Source organism: Chelonia mydas, chromosome 1, assembly GCF_015237465.2.
Source record: "Chelonia mydas isolate rCheMyd1 chromosome 1, rCheMyd1.pri.v2, whole genome shotgun sequence".
Classification (NCBI taxonomy): domain Eukaryota; kingdom Metazoa; phylum Chordata; order Testudines; family Cheloniidae; genus Chelonia; species Chelonia mydas.
Window position 1 is genome coordinate 54,677,124 of NC_057849.1, and position 18,019 is coordinate 54,695,142.

General features: G+C 41.5%; 1 protein-coding gene across 1 annotated transcript in view; it reads right to left on the reverse strand.

The window, feature by feature from the left end:
• Positions 1-7,755: 7,755 nt before the first annotated feature.
• The window catches only part of FOXO1 (forkhead box O1), a 100,727-nt gene continuing 90,463 nt past the window's right edge, over positions 7,756-18,019 (reverse strand). Inside the window, exons 2-3 of the mRNA XM_037892839.2 lie at positions 12,196-13,552; positions 7,756-11,770 (exon numbers count right to left, since the gene is read on the reverse strand). Coding sequence (XP_037748767.1) covers positions 12,209-13,552 — 1,344 coding nt within the window. The 3' untranslated portion in view covers positions 7,756-11,770; positions 12,196-12,208. The remainder of the gene's footprint in view (positions 11,771-12,195; positions 13,553-18,019) is intronic.

Here is an 18,019-nt window from a genome sequence, read left to right on the forward strand (position 1 = left end):
TGCACACCATCTTTCCAGCTGCCAAAACTCTAACTTTCCACCTACGGCAGTAAAGAAAGATCCATCTAAGGAAAGTACCTTTCACAAGCATATTGCTGTCGGCCTGATAGAGCATGGACTGATGAAATTTAAAAATATATGAAAATCCTTTCTGCATTTTTAACCAAGAGCCAGCACTGATCAGATATCACATCTCAGAGCAGTCGAAATGCCTCACAGAGGAAGCAGCACTGGACAGAGCTCTGAGCAAAGAAAGCCAAGTTTGCAATGTATGTGGGAGTTCATTAGCACCGTATTTTCACCCCAAGTGAGGTTTTGTGGTTTCCTGTGCATAGGCCCGGTGAGCGACCGTGCAGGTTTAGCCCCAGCAGCATTGATAACCGTTCGAGTCCAAGAAGCAGGTCTGATCTTTCTTCAGTAGTTCCTCACACTTTAAATTTCATGACGGGCTAAGGACTGGATAGTGCTCGGGGAGCTGCCACCACAGACATACAATTAACTCCAGAACTTCTCTCACCAGCTACCTGGGCAGTAGCTTGGATCACCTTCTCTCCAAGGCCCCAGTACGTCTGAGACAGGGACTTTAACATCCTGCAAGGTGTCGGAGCCCGTATGCTCTTCACCAGGTTTTTCGATATGTAAAATGTGGAACTCTATCGCCTCACTATACCCATTGTATCCTTGGGTCCAGCTAGTTGATAAAACAAATACTTCCTTTCTCCTACCCTTTGTTTGTCTTGGCTGTTTAGATGTAAGTTTTCGGGGGCAGGAACTGGCTTTTCCTGGGTGTTTTTTCAAAGTGCCTTCTACCACAATGGGATTCTGATCTCAAGTGGTACCTCTAGCAGCAAGTGAAATACAAGAAGAAAGGAGTTCATCACCACAGCCTGTAAATTGGAGAGAAGACTTGAGGCTCTATCATCTTGTCTCAAATGATTTGTGGCAAACGGCTCTGGCTGTGCCCATTCCCCACCCTATAACAAATGAACTAAAGTCGTGCTGCCAATTTGACCAGCTGTATCCACACTCTAGTATCACTAAAAGAAAGACAGGCAGATACTTGAGGATTCGAAAGATGATAGAGCTGTAGCTCTTACTGTGTCCACCCTGGAAACAATTAATCCACATTGGATGCATTTTTACCATCACTGCATAATGGAGGGAGATGTCTGCATTAAACAAACACCTTCTTAATACATTAGTGTGAAAGTTCCTTCAATGCAAGACTGCAAGATTAATAGGGGTGATTTTTTTTTGAGAGAGAGAGAGGGATAGGGAAAGGAGTGTTTGAGAGAGGTCTAATGCCTTCAGTTACTAAACCAGCTGTCTGACTGTGGAACCCTGGGTGGGGTGTTCTGTCCCCTCTAGTGGTACAGAGACCGCTTAGCGATTAATGAGTCTGCTATAGCTTAACTAAGAGGCATGTGGCTTTTAGCTCATGCAGTAGAAACTCATGCATTTAGCTCCAGAGGTTCCCAGGTTTAATCCTGCACGCTGATGACCAGGATCTGTCAGTGTTACACCTGGCTTTAGCATGAGTTGTTGGGTTGTAAGCATGTTTTTGCATAGGTTCTCAAATGAGGACTACTTGATAGCAACCCATACGGAAAGGATCATGGATCAATAGCCCTTCCCACCTCAAAGAGATTCACTTGGAATCAGCATTGGAATGGAATGACTGAGGGATTTCAGGCTTACACCTCTAATGAATTAGAAGCTCACTCAACGGAGAAAATAACCTTTGATTTTGACAGTCCCATTTAAGGTCTTAAAAGAACCTGGCATGCTTTCAACCAGCTGCTGTTGCAGCTCTGTCTAGATTCTTCTTTTCCCAGATCGGACTTTCATTATTAGGAAGCAGAATCCTGTGTATAAATGTAATTAAGGAGGCATGTAGCTGCTCCAAATATTTATCTTTTGTCCAAAGCCCCTCCAATGTGTCACCTTGCTCTACAAAAATGGCAATTTTCCTGCCATCTTATCTGCTCAGCATCTGGGCTTCCTTCTTCATGTCTGTTTTCCCGTGTTCCACAAGAAGTTAGGTGGGTTATCAATTCCTACCCTTAAAAGGGCACAGAAGGCAACCTGACAGGCCATTTCGTGATTCAACTTACCAAGTACAGTAACTTGCCCAACGAGGCCATCTCTGAAAAGGCATCTGAAGCACTCTGTCTGGAACAGGGCAGCAGGAGGTGGTAATTTATTTAGGCACTTAAGCTGAGAATTCAACTCCTGCAGGGTCTAGTACCTCCTCCTGGTAACCATCTTCTGCTGGCAGGCCACCAAAACAATGAACAGCCCCTGTACAGCTTAGGACATTATGCCATAGCAGAAGGCAACTGCCACATGCAACTTTAAAATCTAACAGAAGGGAAGTTCTGCTCCAGCTCAGTTCCGTCTCCCCCAGAAGAGCTAAAGCCCTTTTTGACCCTCAGGCTGTTGCTTGCCTTGATTTCCCAGCCAGCCACAGACCTCCCACAGCATGTTTAGTCCTAAAATGGTGATAACCTTGTTACTGTGCAAAGACATCATTTTGTAATATATTTTCATTTTGCTGTACCCTCCTAAGCTTTCAATACAACTGAAGCTTGTGGAATGATTTCATAAGCAATGTATACATTGCCATGCTACACCTTAGTGGCATCAGAGTTCAGTGAAACTCATCCAGATGCTTTGGGTAGACAGTGCATGCCCTGTCACATAACTCGTTTACTCTTCAGCACAGTAGACATGACTGTTTGGAGGGGACACCTTGTTCTTGGGCTGAAGAGGGTATTATAGATCAGTGTTTGTCAACCTTTTTGATGCCAGGGACCGGCTTGCTGCTTTCCTAAACTGTGTCCGGGAGATCTCGGGGACCGGCACCAGTCCACAGACCGGTTGTTGAGAAACACTGCATAGATGACCATAGAGAAAGGAACTTCAAAAGTTCACAGCCGATTTATGAATGAGCTCTTTGTAAGAACTGAGGTCAGGAGTTGGGGCTGGAACCACACTAGATATTTCTTCACAAAGGAAGGAAAACTAATTTCTTCCTCACGCAGATGGAATTCCTCAGGCAGACAGAGGTTGGAGAGTGTCCAGGCCGCTCTGGAAACAGAGCTAGAATCTCCTTGACCGCTCAGTAGGGAAAGACACAGGAATAAGCCTAAAAGGGACGTGAGGTGCGATCGAAGAAGCAGAGAGATACTGAACCCCCCACTCAGGGAAACAAAGAACCACACAGAGAGACAGAGAGAGAGAGAGAGAGTGTAAAAGACCCAGAGAACCCATCAATGCCAACTGGCAGAGGGCACACCATCTCATAATTCCCATCAGCCCTGACACATTCACAGCCCCAACTCACTGATGTCATCATCTGTACCTAAAAGGTGTCGTGTCAGGTGTCATATGCAAACTGGTAACACACTGGTCATTAACATTATTGTGTGGTGCACATATGGGAGGTGTACAAAGAATTATCGATGTGTGCCTAAGCCCAGTCTGTCCTACACAAAGCAACACTGGTTTGCAGGCTTGACTGTCTCCAGTGTAAATTAGACAAGGTGAGATCAAAGCCAAGGAAAAGTACATTTACATGGAAGGTAAACAAAGCCAGCAGGCAAGCAACTGGGGGATGGCGGCGAGTTAACAATTTTGACCAGTGCTGGAGACTGCACCCCCCAGGAAGCCTTTCTGCCTCTTCAAACAGGGTCAGTGAACTTTAGGAAGATACAAACAGAAGCAAAAAGCCATTTTATTATCCATCCCTAAGGGGACAATAGGGCATAGCACACTGCAAGCCTTATGAAAGTTGGGTCCTCAGGTCTGGAGGATTAAGGATGCTGATAACTTGGTGTCAGTAAGGAAACTGCTTTGGCAAAGATTGTAACTTGCTAGAATTAAGTTTGAGGCACTAGAAAAAGTGTTTTGTTCATAACCATTCTTGTCTCTAACTCACTGCCAAAGTCACTGACAAGCACTCAAACCAAAACTAGTAACAAGAAATTTAACTTTAAAACATGAAAGGACCCCAGGGTCCAAAAATAGGTAAAACAACTGTAATGAAGGGGAAAGGAGGTTCCTCTGGGCCTACTTTTTTTAGGTGTCACTTTGGCACATGGGTCTGAGAGCATGACCCCAGATAAGGTAACACTGTTTTTAATGGTCAGGGAGTGACACATGACTCGAAAAGGAGGGATGCATAAAGGCAATTTTCACTGCAAATTAATTTTCCTTCAGGAGTTATTTCAAAACATGGATTATTTCACCACCAGCTGTAAATGAATTTGCCTTTATTTGTACTTGCAATTAGAATATTTTAATCTAAGGATCTAGCTGGCATTTCTGCAAAATGTATCGTACTGAAATAAAACTGCCTTAGGGTATGTCTACACTACGAAATTAGGTCAATTTTATAGAAGTTGATTTTTAGAAACCGATTTTATACATTCAATTGCATATGTCCACACTAAGCGCATTAAGTCGGCAGAGTGCGTCCTCACTACCGTGGCTAGCATCGACTTACAGAGCGGTGCACTGTGGGTAGATATCCCACAGTTCCCACAGCCTCCGCTGCCCATTGCGATTCTGAGTTAAGCTCCCAATGCCTGATGGGGCAAAAACATTGTCGCGGGTGGTTTTGGGTACATGTCGTCAGGCCCCCCTCCCTCCGTGAAAGCAACAGCAATCGTTTTGCGCCTTTTTTCCTGGGTTACCCGTGCAGACGCCATACCACGGCAAGCGTGGAGCCCGCTCAGCTCACCGTCACCATACGCCTCCTGGGTGCTGCTGGCAGATGCGGTACTGCATTACTACACAGCAGCAGCTCCTTGCCTTCACAGCAGACGGTGCAGAAGGACTGATAGCCATTGTACGTCTCCTGGGTGCTCCTGGCAGACCTTGGTGAGGTCAATCGGGGCGCCTGGACAGACTTGGCTATTCTCCTCTTAGAACACCGAATGGGAGCCAGAGACTCCGGGTCATTCTCTTCTTTAAGTTTCGTCTCAGGGAGATTCAGTCCTGCCTAGAATATCATGCAAGCTGGAGGCTTCTGCCTCAGGCTGCTCTCCCAGCCAGCAGCACCACGTGGTCGCACCTACCCCAGCCTGCCCCTTGCTCCCATGGCTCATGAAGCCTGGACACAGTAGCAAGGAGCAGTTCAACTATAGGCTGAGCAAGTGCAGAATGGTGGTAGAATGTGCCTTTGGATGTTTAAAAGCTCGCTGGTGCTGTCTGCTGACTAGGTCAGACCTCAGTGCAACCAACATTCCCATTGCTATTGCTGCTTGCTGTGTGCTCCACAATATCTGTGAGAGTAAGGGGGAAGACGTTTATGGTGGGGTGGGAGGTTGAGGCAAATCGCCTGGTGTCCGATTTTGAGCAGCCAGACACCAGGGCGATTAGAAGAGCACAGCAAGGCGCGCTGCGCATCAGAGAGGCTTTAAAAACCAGTTTCATGACTGGCCAGGTTTTGGTGTGACAGTTGTGTGGGTTTCTCCTTGATGCAAACCCACCCCCTTTGTTGATTTTAATTCCCTGTAAGCCAACCACCACCCCCCTTTTGAAATAAACTATTATTTTGAAACCATGCATTCATTCTTTATTTAAAAAAAACAACAGACAAGGTAGCCCAGGTGGGGTGGGGGAGGAAGGAAGGACAAGGCCACATTGCTTACTGTAGCCACACTAAAAATCAAACAGTTTGAATGACCATCTTCTATTGCTTGGGCCATCCTCTGGAGTGGAGTGGCTAGGTGCCCGGAGCCTCCCCCCGCCCCTCCGCATTCTTGGGTGTCTGGGTGAGGTGGCTATGGAACATGGGGAGGAGGGTAGATGGTTATACAGTGGATGCAGCTGGGGTCTGTGCTCTTGTTGGCTTTCCTGCAGCTGCAACAGATGCTTCATCATGTCCGTTTGCTCCCCCAACAGATGCTTCTAGATGTCCGTTTGCTTCCGCATTAGCCTCAGCATCGTGTCCTGCCTCCACTCTTCGCACTCAATTCTTTCCTGGCCTCTGCCACTGAATGCCTCCATGCATTAAGCTGTGCCCTATCAGTGCGGGAGGACTGCATGAGCTTGGAAAACATGTCATCGCAAGTGCATTTTTTTCGCCTTCTAATCTGCAATAACCTCAGGGATGGAGATGATAGGAAGAGCGTAGAAACATTCTACACTCTACGATTCTGGGGGGACTGCATGGTCACCTGTGCTGCTGAATACGCCACGCTGACCAAACAGGAAATGAAATTCAAAAGTTCCTAGGGCTTTTCCTGTGTAACTGGCTAGTGCATTGGAGTTCAAAGTGCTGTCCAGAGCAGTCACAATGGAGCACTCTGGGATAGCTCCTGGAGGCCAATACCATCAATTTGTGTCAGCACTACCCCAAATTCGACCCAGCAAGGTCGATTTTAGTGCTACTTCCCTCATCAGGAGGAGTACAGAAGTCGATTTTAAGAGCCCTTTAGGTCAATGGAATGGGGTTGGTTGTGTGGATGCAGTCATTTTTAAATTGACCTAATGCAGCTAAATTCAACCTAACCCTGTAGTGTAGACTAGGCCTTAGACAGTTAGAGTACAGGGATGCTATACAGTAGTTTTCCTTCTCTGGTCAGTCTAGTCCCTGTATTCTGATTGGCCTTGCTGTCACATCTGCATAAGCACTGTGGAGTTATTTCTCAGTGACATAGTTTGTAACTACCTGTCCTCTGCAACTGGCTGACACCCATTACTAGTCAAGAATTCGCATAAACTTCACAGTTCTTTCCAGCACTATTATGAATATGCAAAGCACTTGACTCATTGGTTACTATAATCCTTCTGCTCCAGAACTCAGCATTTCCAAACTGTTAAAATGAGATACTTAAACATCTTTTTTATGTAGCTAAAACTTGGGGGGGACCCCCCCATTTACTTGAAAAGTGCAGGAGGGACACAGGGAAGGCCCAGAAATATGGGACTGCAAAATGTAGGAAAGCGAAAACTAGTCTCTCTCTTCTTCAGGTACAGTCCTGCTCGCTTTAAGGTCAATGGGTATTTTTGCCAGTGACTTGAATGGAAGCTGGATTTAGCCTTCTGTAATCCCTTTCTCTCCCCCTCCCTTTGCAGGGCTCTGAGAAACTTGTTACTTGGTTTGTAGGGGGAAAGAGGCAGTTATTAATTATCTAATAAAACTGGGAGTTAGCCCCTCTCAGTTTTGTTTGGAAACATAACCTAAACAAGAATTAGGGTCAAATCTGGCTCTCTATTCATGGGAGTTGCCCCCTATTGATTATAACAAGACTATTTGCGTAATAAGTCAACCATACAATCTGGCCTATGAATTGCAGCTGTTATGGGAGAAAAAGCATTGCTGTCCTGGGGGGGTGGGGAGAAATGAAAAGATGGAAATGAAGAGGAAGAGGAAGAGGAGGGAGAGAAAAGAGTAGGGAAAAACAGGGTCAATAGATTTTTAAATTCTTCAGCATGGAAATTTGAATAATTAAACATTGAAGCATAGCAGAGACTTGAAGCTGTTTACCTGGAACTATCATGTCCCGGGCTAATAAACTTGAGATCTTTGGCTTCAGAAAATTGCTACAAACACCTCCTCTTCCATTTCAGAATTTATTCAACCACCCGGGTTATTTCTGGATTAAGCACCCTCAGATTATAATAATGTGCTCCATCGTTTTTTAAAAAAGGTTCTGCTGACACCCCACTCGCACCCCCTCCAAAACCTTCCCACATCTAATGATTTTAGGATCTAATCTGTAACGTGTGCTAATTTAAGAGCAATTCCTTCCTGTGGTTTTATTTAAGTTTTTGTTTCACATTTTCTAAATGTATTATATAAAGTTCTAATACATTAATCACCATCTCATGTCATAGCAATTTTATTAAAAGCTTATACTTACAAATATGCATTCTGAAGGGATTTCAGGAATTTTTGCAATTTTCTCTGAACCAGGCTTGTTGAACCAATGGCAACAATGCTTGAGCTGTGTAGAGCAGCTTCCAGCAACAAAGTATATCTACACAATATATCTTGTCAACTCAGGCATGGATTCTTCTTGTGTTTAGTCCCAAAGAGTTATAAACAAGTTAGTTTTATCACAATATGTTGTGATAAAATACTTAACACAGCCCTATTAAGTTACTGTACCTGATACCATTCCAATTCCAGAAGAAATTCCAAGAGATAATTCCCCTTACATGAAGTACTGGAAAATCTGTTAGCTATTTTGCAGTTAGTGTTTGCTTATTAATATGGTATCATCTTGCTGAAATCCAAGACTTGGTACCATGAGGTATTTTTCCACATAAAATTGCTAATGCCAACAAGATTGTCCAAATGGGATCATCATTATTAAAAATATTAGGCAGTAAGGAATGTAATTACTACAGTGTTTGAATATGACAACTGCTAATCACAAGTAGAATCCTGGTATAAATCTCATTTCCAGTATACAAGAAAGGACACAAAACCTTTTTAACATAATTTATATACATTTATGGCTTTATACAACAGTAAAGGATTGTTCTTGTGTCTGTAGGTACATCAGGCACTTCTCTGAAAATATCCAAATATGAACTTTAATTCTGCGATGTTGCTGAATAAGAGCAGTGGAACACAGAAGTGTTGTTACACCACCCACGAGTAAAATTAGCCATATTTACAAGCCATTCTCTGGTGATATTGCTGGTTTGTGGAACAACCCTCAAAAAGGAGGCAAGTTTTAATGCCAAGGTTTTTTGTTTGTTTGCATAAACCACGCTGCATTTTTACGTAATGATTACAAAAAACATAACATCTTATCTAAAATCAGTTATAAATTAAGAATCCTAGCAATTTCATAATGAAAATATGAACTTCAAATCAGTAAAAAAATAAAAAAGTACTAACATACATCCAGTGGTTTAACAAGTGCAAATTTTATACTATTTTATAATTGGTCCAATTTTAAGTTCTCTCCTCTTCTTAGGGATGCTCTGTTGACTTAAGCCAATAATAAGCAGTACAACTTTTGCTTATACATGTAGGCAATTTGTCAGTTTATCAAAGCAGAGCTTTCCAATTAATGCATCTACTATCTAAACATATATCATATAGCTATATTATGGAAACAATACATCTTTATATTTAAAATATCTGAACAGCTCTATAATACAATATACTTTTAATAACAGTACAAACCAGAGAAAAGTCAAAACCAAAGCTGCATAGGTAAGATCATCTGCACAATTCACAAAGCAATCATTTACAATAATTCTGACAAACTAATTTACTCCAACAGTTCGGTACTTTTACTGAAAAGAATTTATTACTAGAGGTCACATAATGTTTGCTTTCATGACAGACAACCTACCCTTCATTAGATTTCACAGTATCCCACAGTTACAAGCAAAAATATTAGAACTTTGACACACAAAACGAAATAAAAAGAAAATGCAGAACCAAAATTCCCACCATCTATAAGTATCTATTCTGATAATGATCAAACAGGACTTCCTGCAGCCTATTTTAATTAAGGAACTGTTGCATTCAAGCTCATCATAGCTATAAAAGAAAGAATATATTTGTAAGTTATACAGTAGCAATAAAATTATAAAGAGGTAAACTGTTAAATGTAGAATTTTCAGCTCCTGCACCAGAGGGTCAAATTTCAAAGGGTCTCTCTTTTGGCACATAGAGGTCAAATAATTATATGACTCAGTACTTCACTTACTCTAGTCAATTGACATTGGAGAGCAAAAATTTTGCACATTCACCAAAAAGGAGGCTCTTTGGAAACTGGTCCCAGAGTCTTCTGCTTGTGCCATGGCCAAGAGCTGTGATCACATTTCAGATATCATTAATTTAATAGGGAAGTTATTAGACAAATTAGGCTGTTTTAGTGATCTGCCAGCACCGAGCACACACTGTAATTAATATCATGGACTTTTTTATGTTGTGTTTGTTAATCTTCACTCTCCTGGCACATCCCACAAATGATCTGGAGAATGACGATGGAGAAGATGGGCGCTAAACTGGGATTATAATCACTTTCCAGTTATGGATCACTTGAAAATAGTACAGCAGAAAAATTCATTTCCATCCCTGGGCCTATTGTAAAAATTGCAAATATTGTAAGTGCAGAATAAAAATCCTCAGTTTTTTAGTTGGTTTTTGTTTTTTTAATAAACAATGTGCAGTAATCAGCGGCAGGCAGGCAGGTTTACCTCCCCATTCATCCCTCAAAACACAATTTAACTATGTAAATACAGCAAATATTTACCAAGTCAAGTCCCAATCCTGTAAACCCTGCAATGGGCCCAATCGCCTAAAAGTAAAGGTTTGCAGGACCAAAGCCTTAGTAACTAAAGCTATCCCTTCTCCCTAAAACTCTTGTGTTTATGTAACTTTGCTATTTCACTAATCTTCCCCACCCCCAGAAATCGAGAACAAATATGTCCTTGCCCTGAAATGGTATATAATGCAAGTTTTATCCCCCATGTAGTTTTATAGTAGCACTTTCAAACCCCCTAAAATAGGGTGTGATAATAAAAATGCTGACAGACCCTAAAACTAATGCTAAATACAAATGGAAATTCTGTCATTAACTTTATTGAAATATGAACATTCTTAAAACAAAGATCCTGCTTTTGAGTCCACAAACATTATGAGACCTCCATGAAATAAATACAAACATGAAGCATTGTACAAGCATCTAACAATGAATACTTAACACTTTGTGGTAGTCAGAGTTAAAATGGTAATAGAAGCTGATGAAGTTTCTAAAAATGCATATATAAAACCGATTAAATATTTCCTAAACATGAAACGGAAAGTGTCTGTCTATACACATCACTCTTCTGCCAAAAAAATATGGGACAGAAATGTTTTGAATGCAAGGTACTCATTAAGCTTTTTTCTTTTTTTAGTAGCACTCTAACGTGCTAAGCAAATATATAAAAATGTTCACTTCATCCAGTTAAAATACTGTATAAATGAAGGTTATGAATGCTGCCAGATTTTAGATTCTGTAAATTTTTTAGGTAGGCTATATAACAAAGTAAACTTTAATTATAAGAACAAAATAGCTTTATAACTATTCCAAATATTCTCTCAAGTCCAACAATACCACTCATTAATCTGGAAATCAGACCCACAAATATTTTTGCGTAAATTTACATAATAAAAAGATTGGTAACATACCAATTGGTATATAATCTATTGTTTGTTTTGAACATTGACTATTCAATGACCTTATCTGGATCTTATTTACCAGGCCTCTGTTTTCTCATATGAAATGTGTATCAATTTTAACAAATACAAGGCAGTTCATACAGCTGCAAAACAATGTCCATAGTTATCTCAATTCATCAGTTCAACAGAACATGGGTAACTTCAATAAAAGTTAAACTTACTCAGGGCATGAGACCACCACAGTATTACAAGAAGTTTATAGGTTTTTTTTGGACCAAACAGATATTTTTTTAAAAAATAATTCTCCATCTACAGCTCATACTGTACAAAAACTGAAAGCACAACATGATGCAAAAGTATTTTCTGTGATTATATGGTGTAGTGAATTTGGCACTTCAGAGTAATGAAATTTCCAATGGCACAGTTCTTATCTACAGCAGCACATAACCTGCAAACACTGGGCAAACATCCTGTACAGGAAAAGTCTGTTTGCTGCCAATTTTGACAAAAGGAAAAAATGAGAACAGTTTTATCAAGAAAACTAAAAGAGGGGCGAAGGACATCTTTGGACTACTTTTCTCGGTTCCTGTTGTCAGACATGTCTGAAGAGCTTTAAACTGTAGCCTAGGGGAAAAAAAACAGAAAAAACACAATGAAACAAAATACAAAATTAATGTTCACAAAGAAGCAAAAGAGATAGAATACGTGCTCCAAATTGCTCTAAGTCAGACAAGAATGAAAACTTCCACTTTGTTATTTTTATATATATATATTTTAATACTACTGGCTAGATGTCCAAAACTACTACTCTACCTGTCCAAATAAATGCTAGAAGTCTGTATTAGGTATCCTCATTGCATATGCGTAAGTGTAAAGTGATTTACAACCCATTAAAAAAGCTAGCAAGTTAGACAACAAAGTGATGATAGATGCAGGCACATGACACTGCAAACCATTAAAGCTTTAAGCAATTCCAAATCTGTTAAAGCCTGTACTTTTCCTTTAAACTCATTTTCAGATTTTTTTTTTTAAATAGTATGAGAATTTACCTTGCACTAACTCCTAGCCCGACACCCAGCTATGTGTGGTGGTCTTCACACTGTGTGGAAAACTTTGGTTAGGCAACACACTGTCAAAGTTAAAATCTAATGTTTCTCCATCCATAAGGTCATTACGAATAATTGACTCCATGTCACAGTCCAACCGTTCAATTAACATGTCATCTAAGTCACTGGGAAGCTTCTCCTGATGGAGAGAAACAATTCCCACTCTTCCATAGCCATTGCAACTGTTAACAGCAGCATAAGGGTTCATTGTATTCATATGCATTGGGTGACTCATAGGCACTTGTAATGAAGTTTTCACCGTGGACAAACGATTTAAACCTGAAGTATGTGACATGGCATTCACTGTGTGTGACAAGGCACGACCATTAACTGCAACTGTTGGCTGATTACGTCCTTGGTGTGGGTGGGCATTGGGAGTCATCATCTTGTTGTGGGATGGTTGATTACCATATGTTGACATCACTGAATCTGAGACCATCAGCACATTTTGGCCCAATACTCTACCACTAGGTTGAGAAACGCCAGTATCTACTGATGCCAAGATATCATTGTGCGGAGGAGAATCAGAAGTTAGTAACTCCTTCAGGAGTCCTGCAGGACAGTTATATTGGCTGATCGTTCCATAGCTTGATTTACTGTCTTGAAGAGTTTGCATAGGCATCTGGGGCAAAGAGTTCATGCCAGCTTGAGCATATGTAAATTTTCGGTAGTCTGGATTTGGTGAACCTATACTTGTGGTTGGTGATGCAAATGAATAACCTGGTGTTTGCTGCATCATTGTCCCTGATGAAGACTGGGTCGATACGGTCAGTGATGTACTAGGTGACAACAGGTTGAGATTATCCAAAAGATTCTCCATATTTTCAGAATTGCTCATCTCTGAAAGGCTGGGTAGAGTAGAAGCCATTTTGGTTGCTGATGAAGGATATACCATAGAGTGCACATCCCCATCTCCAAGGTCATCTTGTTCTGGCAAGATTGGAGAAAGTCTTCCACTAATTGTACTAGCATTAGAGCTAGTTCTAGGTCTAAAGGTACTCCAGTTATCAAAGTCATCATTACTGTGAGAGTTGGGGCTTGCAGGCCACTTTGAAAACTGTGATCCTGGGCTGTCTCCATTTCCTTCTTGGCCTGACTGAAGGGCTGCCTTTTTCTTGGCAGCTCTTCCTCTGCTTTTCGCAAACTTGCTGTTGTTGTCCATGGATGCTGCTCTTCTCCTAGGTGACTTTCCACTCTTTCCTCCTTCAGGGTTGAGCATCCACCAAGAACTTTTTCCTGTTCCCTCATTCTGCACCCTGATAAACTTGCTGTGCAGCGACAGGTTATGACGAATTGAATTCTGAAAGATAAAATATGGGATAAGAAAAGGGCCAGTTCTCTTTATCTCAACATGTAACATTTAAATGAGCAAGCCGTTCTGATGCTACTTGTGTGAAAGATGCTATAAAAATAACGATGACTGAATTACTGTACAAAACACCAAAAACTTAACTGCTGTACCCAGTATCTTTTGTGGAAAAGGAATATTTTGCTTAATACCATTAATGTAACCTATATGTCAAAAAACATTTTGTGCATCAAATCTCCTTATAAACACAACCAGGGGCACTACTAGCAGGTTCTGCTAGACATCCTTATTTACATGATTTTAACTCCTTTGCTGGAGAGACGAAAAAGCCCTTCAATTTTTCATTTGGTTTGAAAACTTAAGTGTAACGGTAAAGCTTGGAAGGGTGCTAATTGAGAAAGATATGTATTAGTTCAAAACTGGCTTGAACAAGTTAGCCGTGCTTTGTCATATAATTTATCATATGGTTTAATTGCATTTGACATGATAAAAAGAAGAAATTGGCATGTGCCAGAGGCATCAATTTGAAACATGATAAGAGGACACCAAAACCAGAAAAATTCACTGAAGAACTGGTTCTCAACTTGATTGTATGAGTCCCTGCTAAAGTGTAGCCTGCATTTAGGCAATTTTATTAAACAAATGGATTTTTTAACCCAGTACATGAGCAACTGTTCCACTTCTATCTCTCTCTCTCTCATCACACATACTACCCTGCAGTAATATCACAGCTTCAGGAGGGTTACTTCTAAACAAAGAAGATTTGAATAATTATACTTTTGTGACAAAATATTTATTAACACAACAAACAGTTTATTCACCGGTTCAAATATTTACCCTTTATAAAAACTCCTAAATGCAGGCCTCATACGAGACTGGATTCATTACAATCAAGTTGTAAAAAACCTATTTTTCTGTAATATTTCTTTTTTATTTTAAATAAAACTCAAAAATTATGCTAAAACATGGGATTGCTGTAAGACAGCAACTACAAGAAAATCCAGAGTTTATTAATATTAATGTTGTTGATAGCACTTTAAAGCTAAAGCATGACCCAGCCTCAAAATACAATCACGTAAGCCCCAACCTGCAAACACACACAAGTAGTCCCCGTTGAACTCTCTGAGCCTATTCACATGCATAAGTAATTTCAGGATCAGGTCCCAAGTTAAACAGATAAAAATTGCAATTGCTAAACAATGAGGAAAGAGCAAAGACAAACAGCAGAGAGGAAACATGACTCATGGAGAGTTAAACTTCATCCTTAAAACCATCTTTTTCTCCTTGAACACTTTAGTATGTGAAATTAACCATTCTAATACCCAAAGGCACAAGAGTTAAAGGATGACTGTACCTCTGCAAAGAGAGGACACCGCTCATATCTTCACCAGAGCCACTGGAGCTTCTAGCCACCTTCTGAGACATGAATGGCTTCAGAAAAGCCACTGACCCCAGGAGATCCAGCCAGCCAGCCAGAGAACACTCTGAAATCTCATGCCATTGATAAGCAATTTTGCACAGCCTAGCCTAAGGCCCCCATTCCTGCTGAAGGCAAGAAAGGGGCAGCATGTCTGCCTAAATGTTCCTGGTGGTATTCCTCAAGTACATGAGCCAAGATCAAAGGGGACCGAACCATCAGGCAGGAACCCAATAACTGAGGATCCCACATGAGGAATAGGGGACAGCATCCCCAAAAGACCATCCTCATGCTAAGGCCATCTGACAGCTGGACACTGGTCGGTGGAGGACAGACAAGTCTCCAGATGCACTTTCTCCAGTCCTGACCAACCCAGGGAGCTTTTTCCCCCTCCATATGCTGCTGCAGGGCCACAGCCCTGTTGTTACAATTGTGGTCTACCCCCAGGTGTGAGTTCAATGGTCAGAAACTGGGTGAAAGCTCAAAATGTTATACTACCTACAATAGTGAGTACTGACAGAAAGGGTATGAAGAGATGCAGAAAGACTGGATTAGTGCAAATTAGAGGGCCTATCAATCAGACCCAAGAACAGTCATGACTTTTAAACAGGAGAATGGAACTGGAAAATGATGGATCAAAATTGGAGTGCTGGAAATTAGGCCTAATTGGTGGGCAAAATAAGATCTGAGAAGATGGCTTATTCCACCCATCACCCCCTTTTGAGGTACTTAAAGAGAGACTTTAGGGATTAAAATGGCAAAATGGACTCCTTGTGGATTCCTCAGGAAAGGCTGGCAGGCCTCTGCTTCACTCCAGAGACTACCCGTCTCTGGTGAGCCGCAAGGGTCATTTTGACACTCAGACCTCAGGACACCAGTTGGAACACCTGACCACTACTGCTGGACCAGCGAGAACTATGGATTGATATATATATATATATAAGATTCTGCTCTGTCCTTCCTTCCCTTGTGTGTTCCTTTCTGTCCTCCTATCCTCTCTCTCCCTCAGCTTTTCAACTGCACCAGCATAATGGAATAAGATGGCCCATCCAGCCCTTCCCAGCCTGAGGAGGACTGGTGAAAGAGGAACCTGACCGGGGCAGCCAGCAGGGAAGCAAGCAAGCAAGCCAGGGTCTAGAGCAAGAGTGGTCATGAGTGGCCTGACAGCTCAAAGCATCTACCCGTGACTGACCAGCCACCTCAAGTCATAAGAACATCAACAAAAAGCCAGTCCTCCACCATTACTATCTCTTCTTTCCCCCTTGTTTCTGGTTTGTCAAACGCAGGAAAAGTAACCACCAGTCACAGGGTCAACTCAACATTTTACAGCAGAACTAATCCTTTCTTCCCCACAAAGGATTATTTCACAAAATAAGAGACTAACCAATATCTTCTCTCTGAAAAAGGAACTTTTAATCACAATGAATCACACTGAGTTATGCCAAACAACTTCATTTCCAAAATGCTTTATGTTTCATTTTTGATTCTCTCTCTGTCTCTCTCATGTATTCTAATCAATATAGTTCTAAATCCTGGTGTGACATTTCTAATGTGTTTGCCACAGGACTAACCAGGCTGAGGTCTCTGCACTCAAAACCCTGAGACATTTAAAAGTGCTTAGTGTTATACACTGACAGGGTCATGTTAACACCTTCGCCTCTTTGGGCCCACTTGTTCGTCTGAAATTAATACAACCACCCTTTCCTCAAAGCTACCATCATTCAACTAATGAGTACATCTCACTGCCTGTACCAACACCCAGATGGAAGAGGTCAGCTTGCTAACTTGGTTGAGACCAGAGAAGGCAACTAGAGTATTGTCTCTCAACCATCTGAAGTCTCTAGCTGCTATGGGACCTGTCAGAGGATTCTCTTTGTGAGGAGGGGCTCTGCCACATGTGGAGATGAGCAAATATTGATGTCCCAGTTCTGCGACACCAATCTCTTTTTAGTCCAGCTCCTGGGGCCACAGAAAACAGTTTAAGGAGGGTGGCCTGTTCTTCTGTTCTGTCTGAAGGAGAAAGACAGAAGTGAGCAAGGGTAGCAATACCTTCCTGACAATGGCTCTAGCAACTTGGGGCATCTCAAGAGGCACACTGTCCCTCTTTTTCCATGCAATGGTGGCAGAGGCAGATCTATACCCAGGTGGAGGTACAAAATGCTGCCAGCAAGTCAGCAGTGGCAGGCTCCTCTCCCACGCTAGTTACTGAAGATGCTTTCAGGGTCAGGTACGCTGAAGATCTTCAAGACTTCAAAAGCAAAGCTAAGAGTATCTGCCAAAGGCTCTGCTGCAAATGTGAGCTGCCTCACTGCTGCAGGGAATCTAGAAGAATTTTAGAAACAAAAAAAGTTTAAAATTGTCTTTTTAAAAGGTAAAAAGTAATACAATTAAAAAAATACATATCAATACTAAGGCCAGAGTTTCCACCCTCCATTGTGAAGGGGATGTTTTTGTTTGTTTGAAACAGGCTCTCTAATATGAAATAGTTAGAATGGGGATATGCCCTTCTTTGGCATACTACATCTTTCATCTCTGATCCGAGGATATGTACTCTAGTTAGAACAGTGGGGATCACCATTTTTTATTCTCATATAAAGGCCTGACCCTGTTAGGTGATAATACTGCCTGTTGATGCTGTGTACCTCTTAACCACCATCATCTTTGCTGGGAGTTTAGGGCTCTCAGTACCTTGCTGTACCCAGATTGAATGCCCTTCTTTTCACCACACCTGGCATCTTAGGTACTGGCTATAAGCCAATGAGGGCCAAAACACAACTCCTGTGGAGGACCAAATGTCACTCTTCGGTCAACCATAAAGTTCACTGTTGCCCCTTCTACAGGCTGAACTCACTCCATCTGAAGCACTCTTGAGTGGCAACAACTCAATGTTAAAAGAAAATTATTCTGCAAGGCTGTTGATTAAAAGCCTCCTGCACTAGTTCATTTTTATTGTATTTTGTAAACATACTCCACCTTGGCACAGATTTAGTGTTTACTATAAAGAAAAGTATCAAACACACAAAACATTAGGCCATACAAAT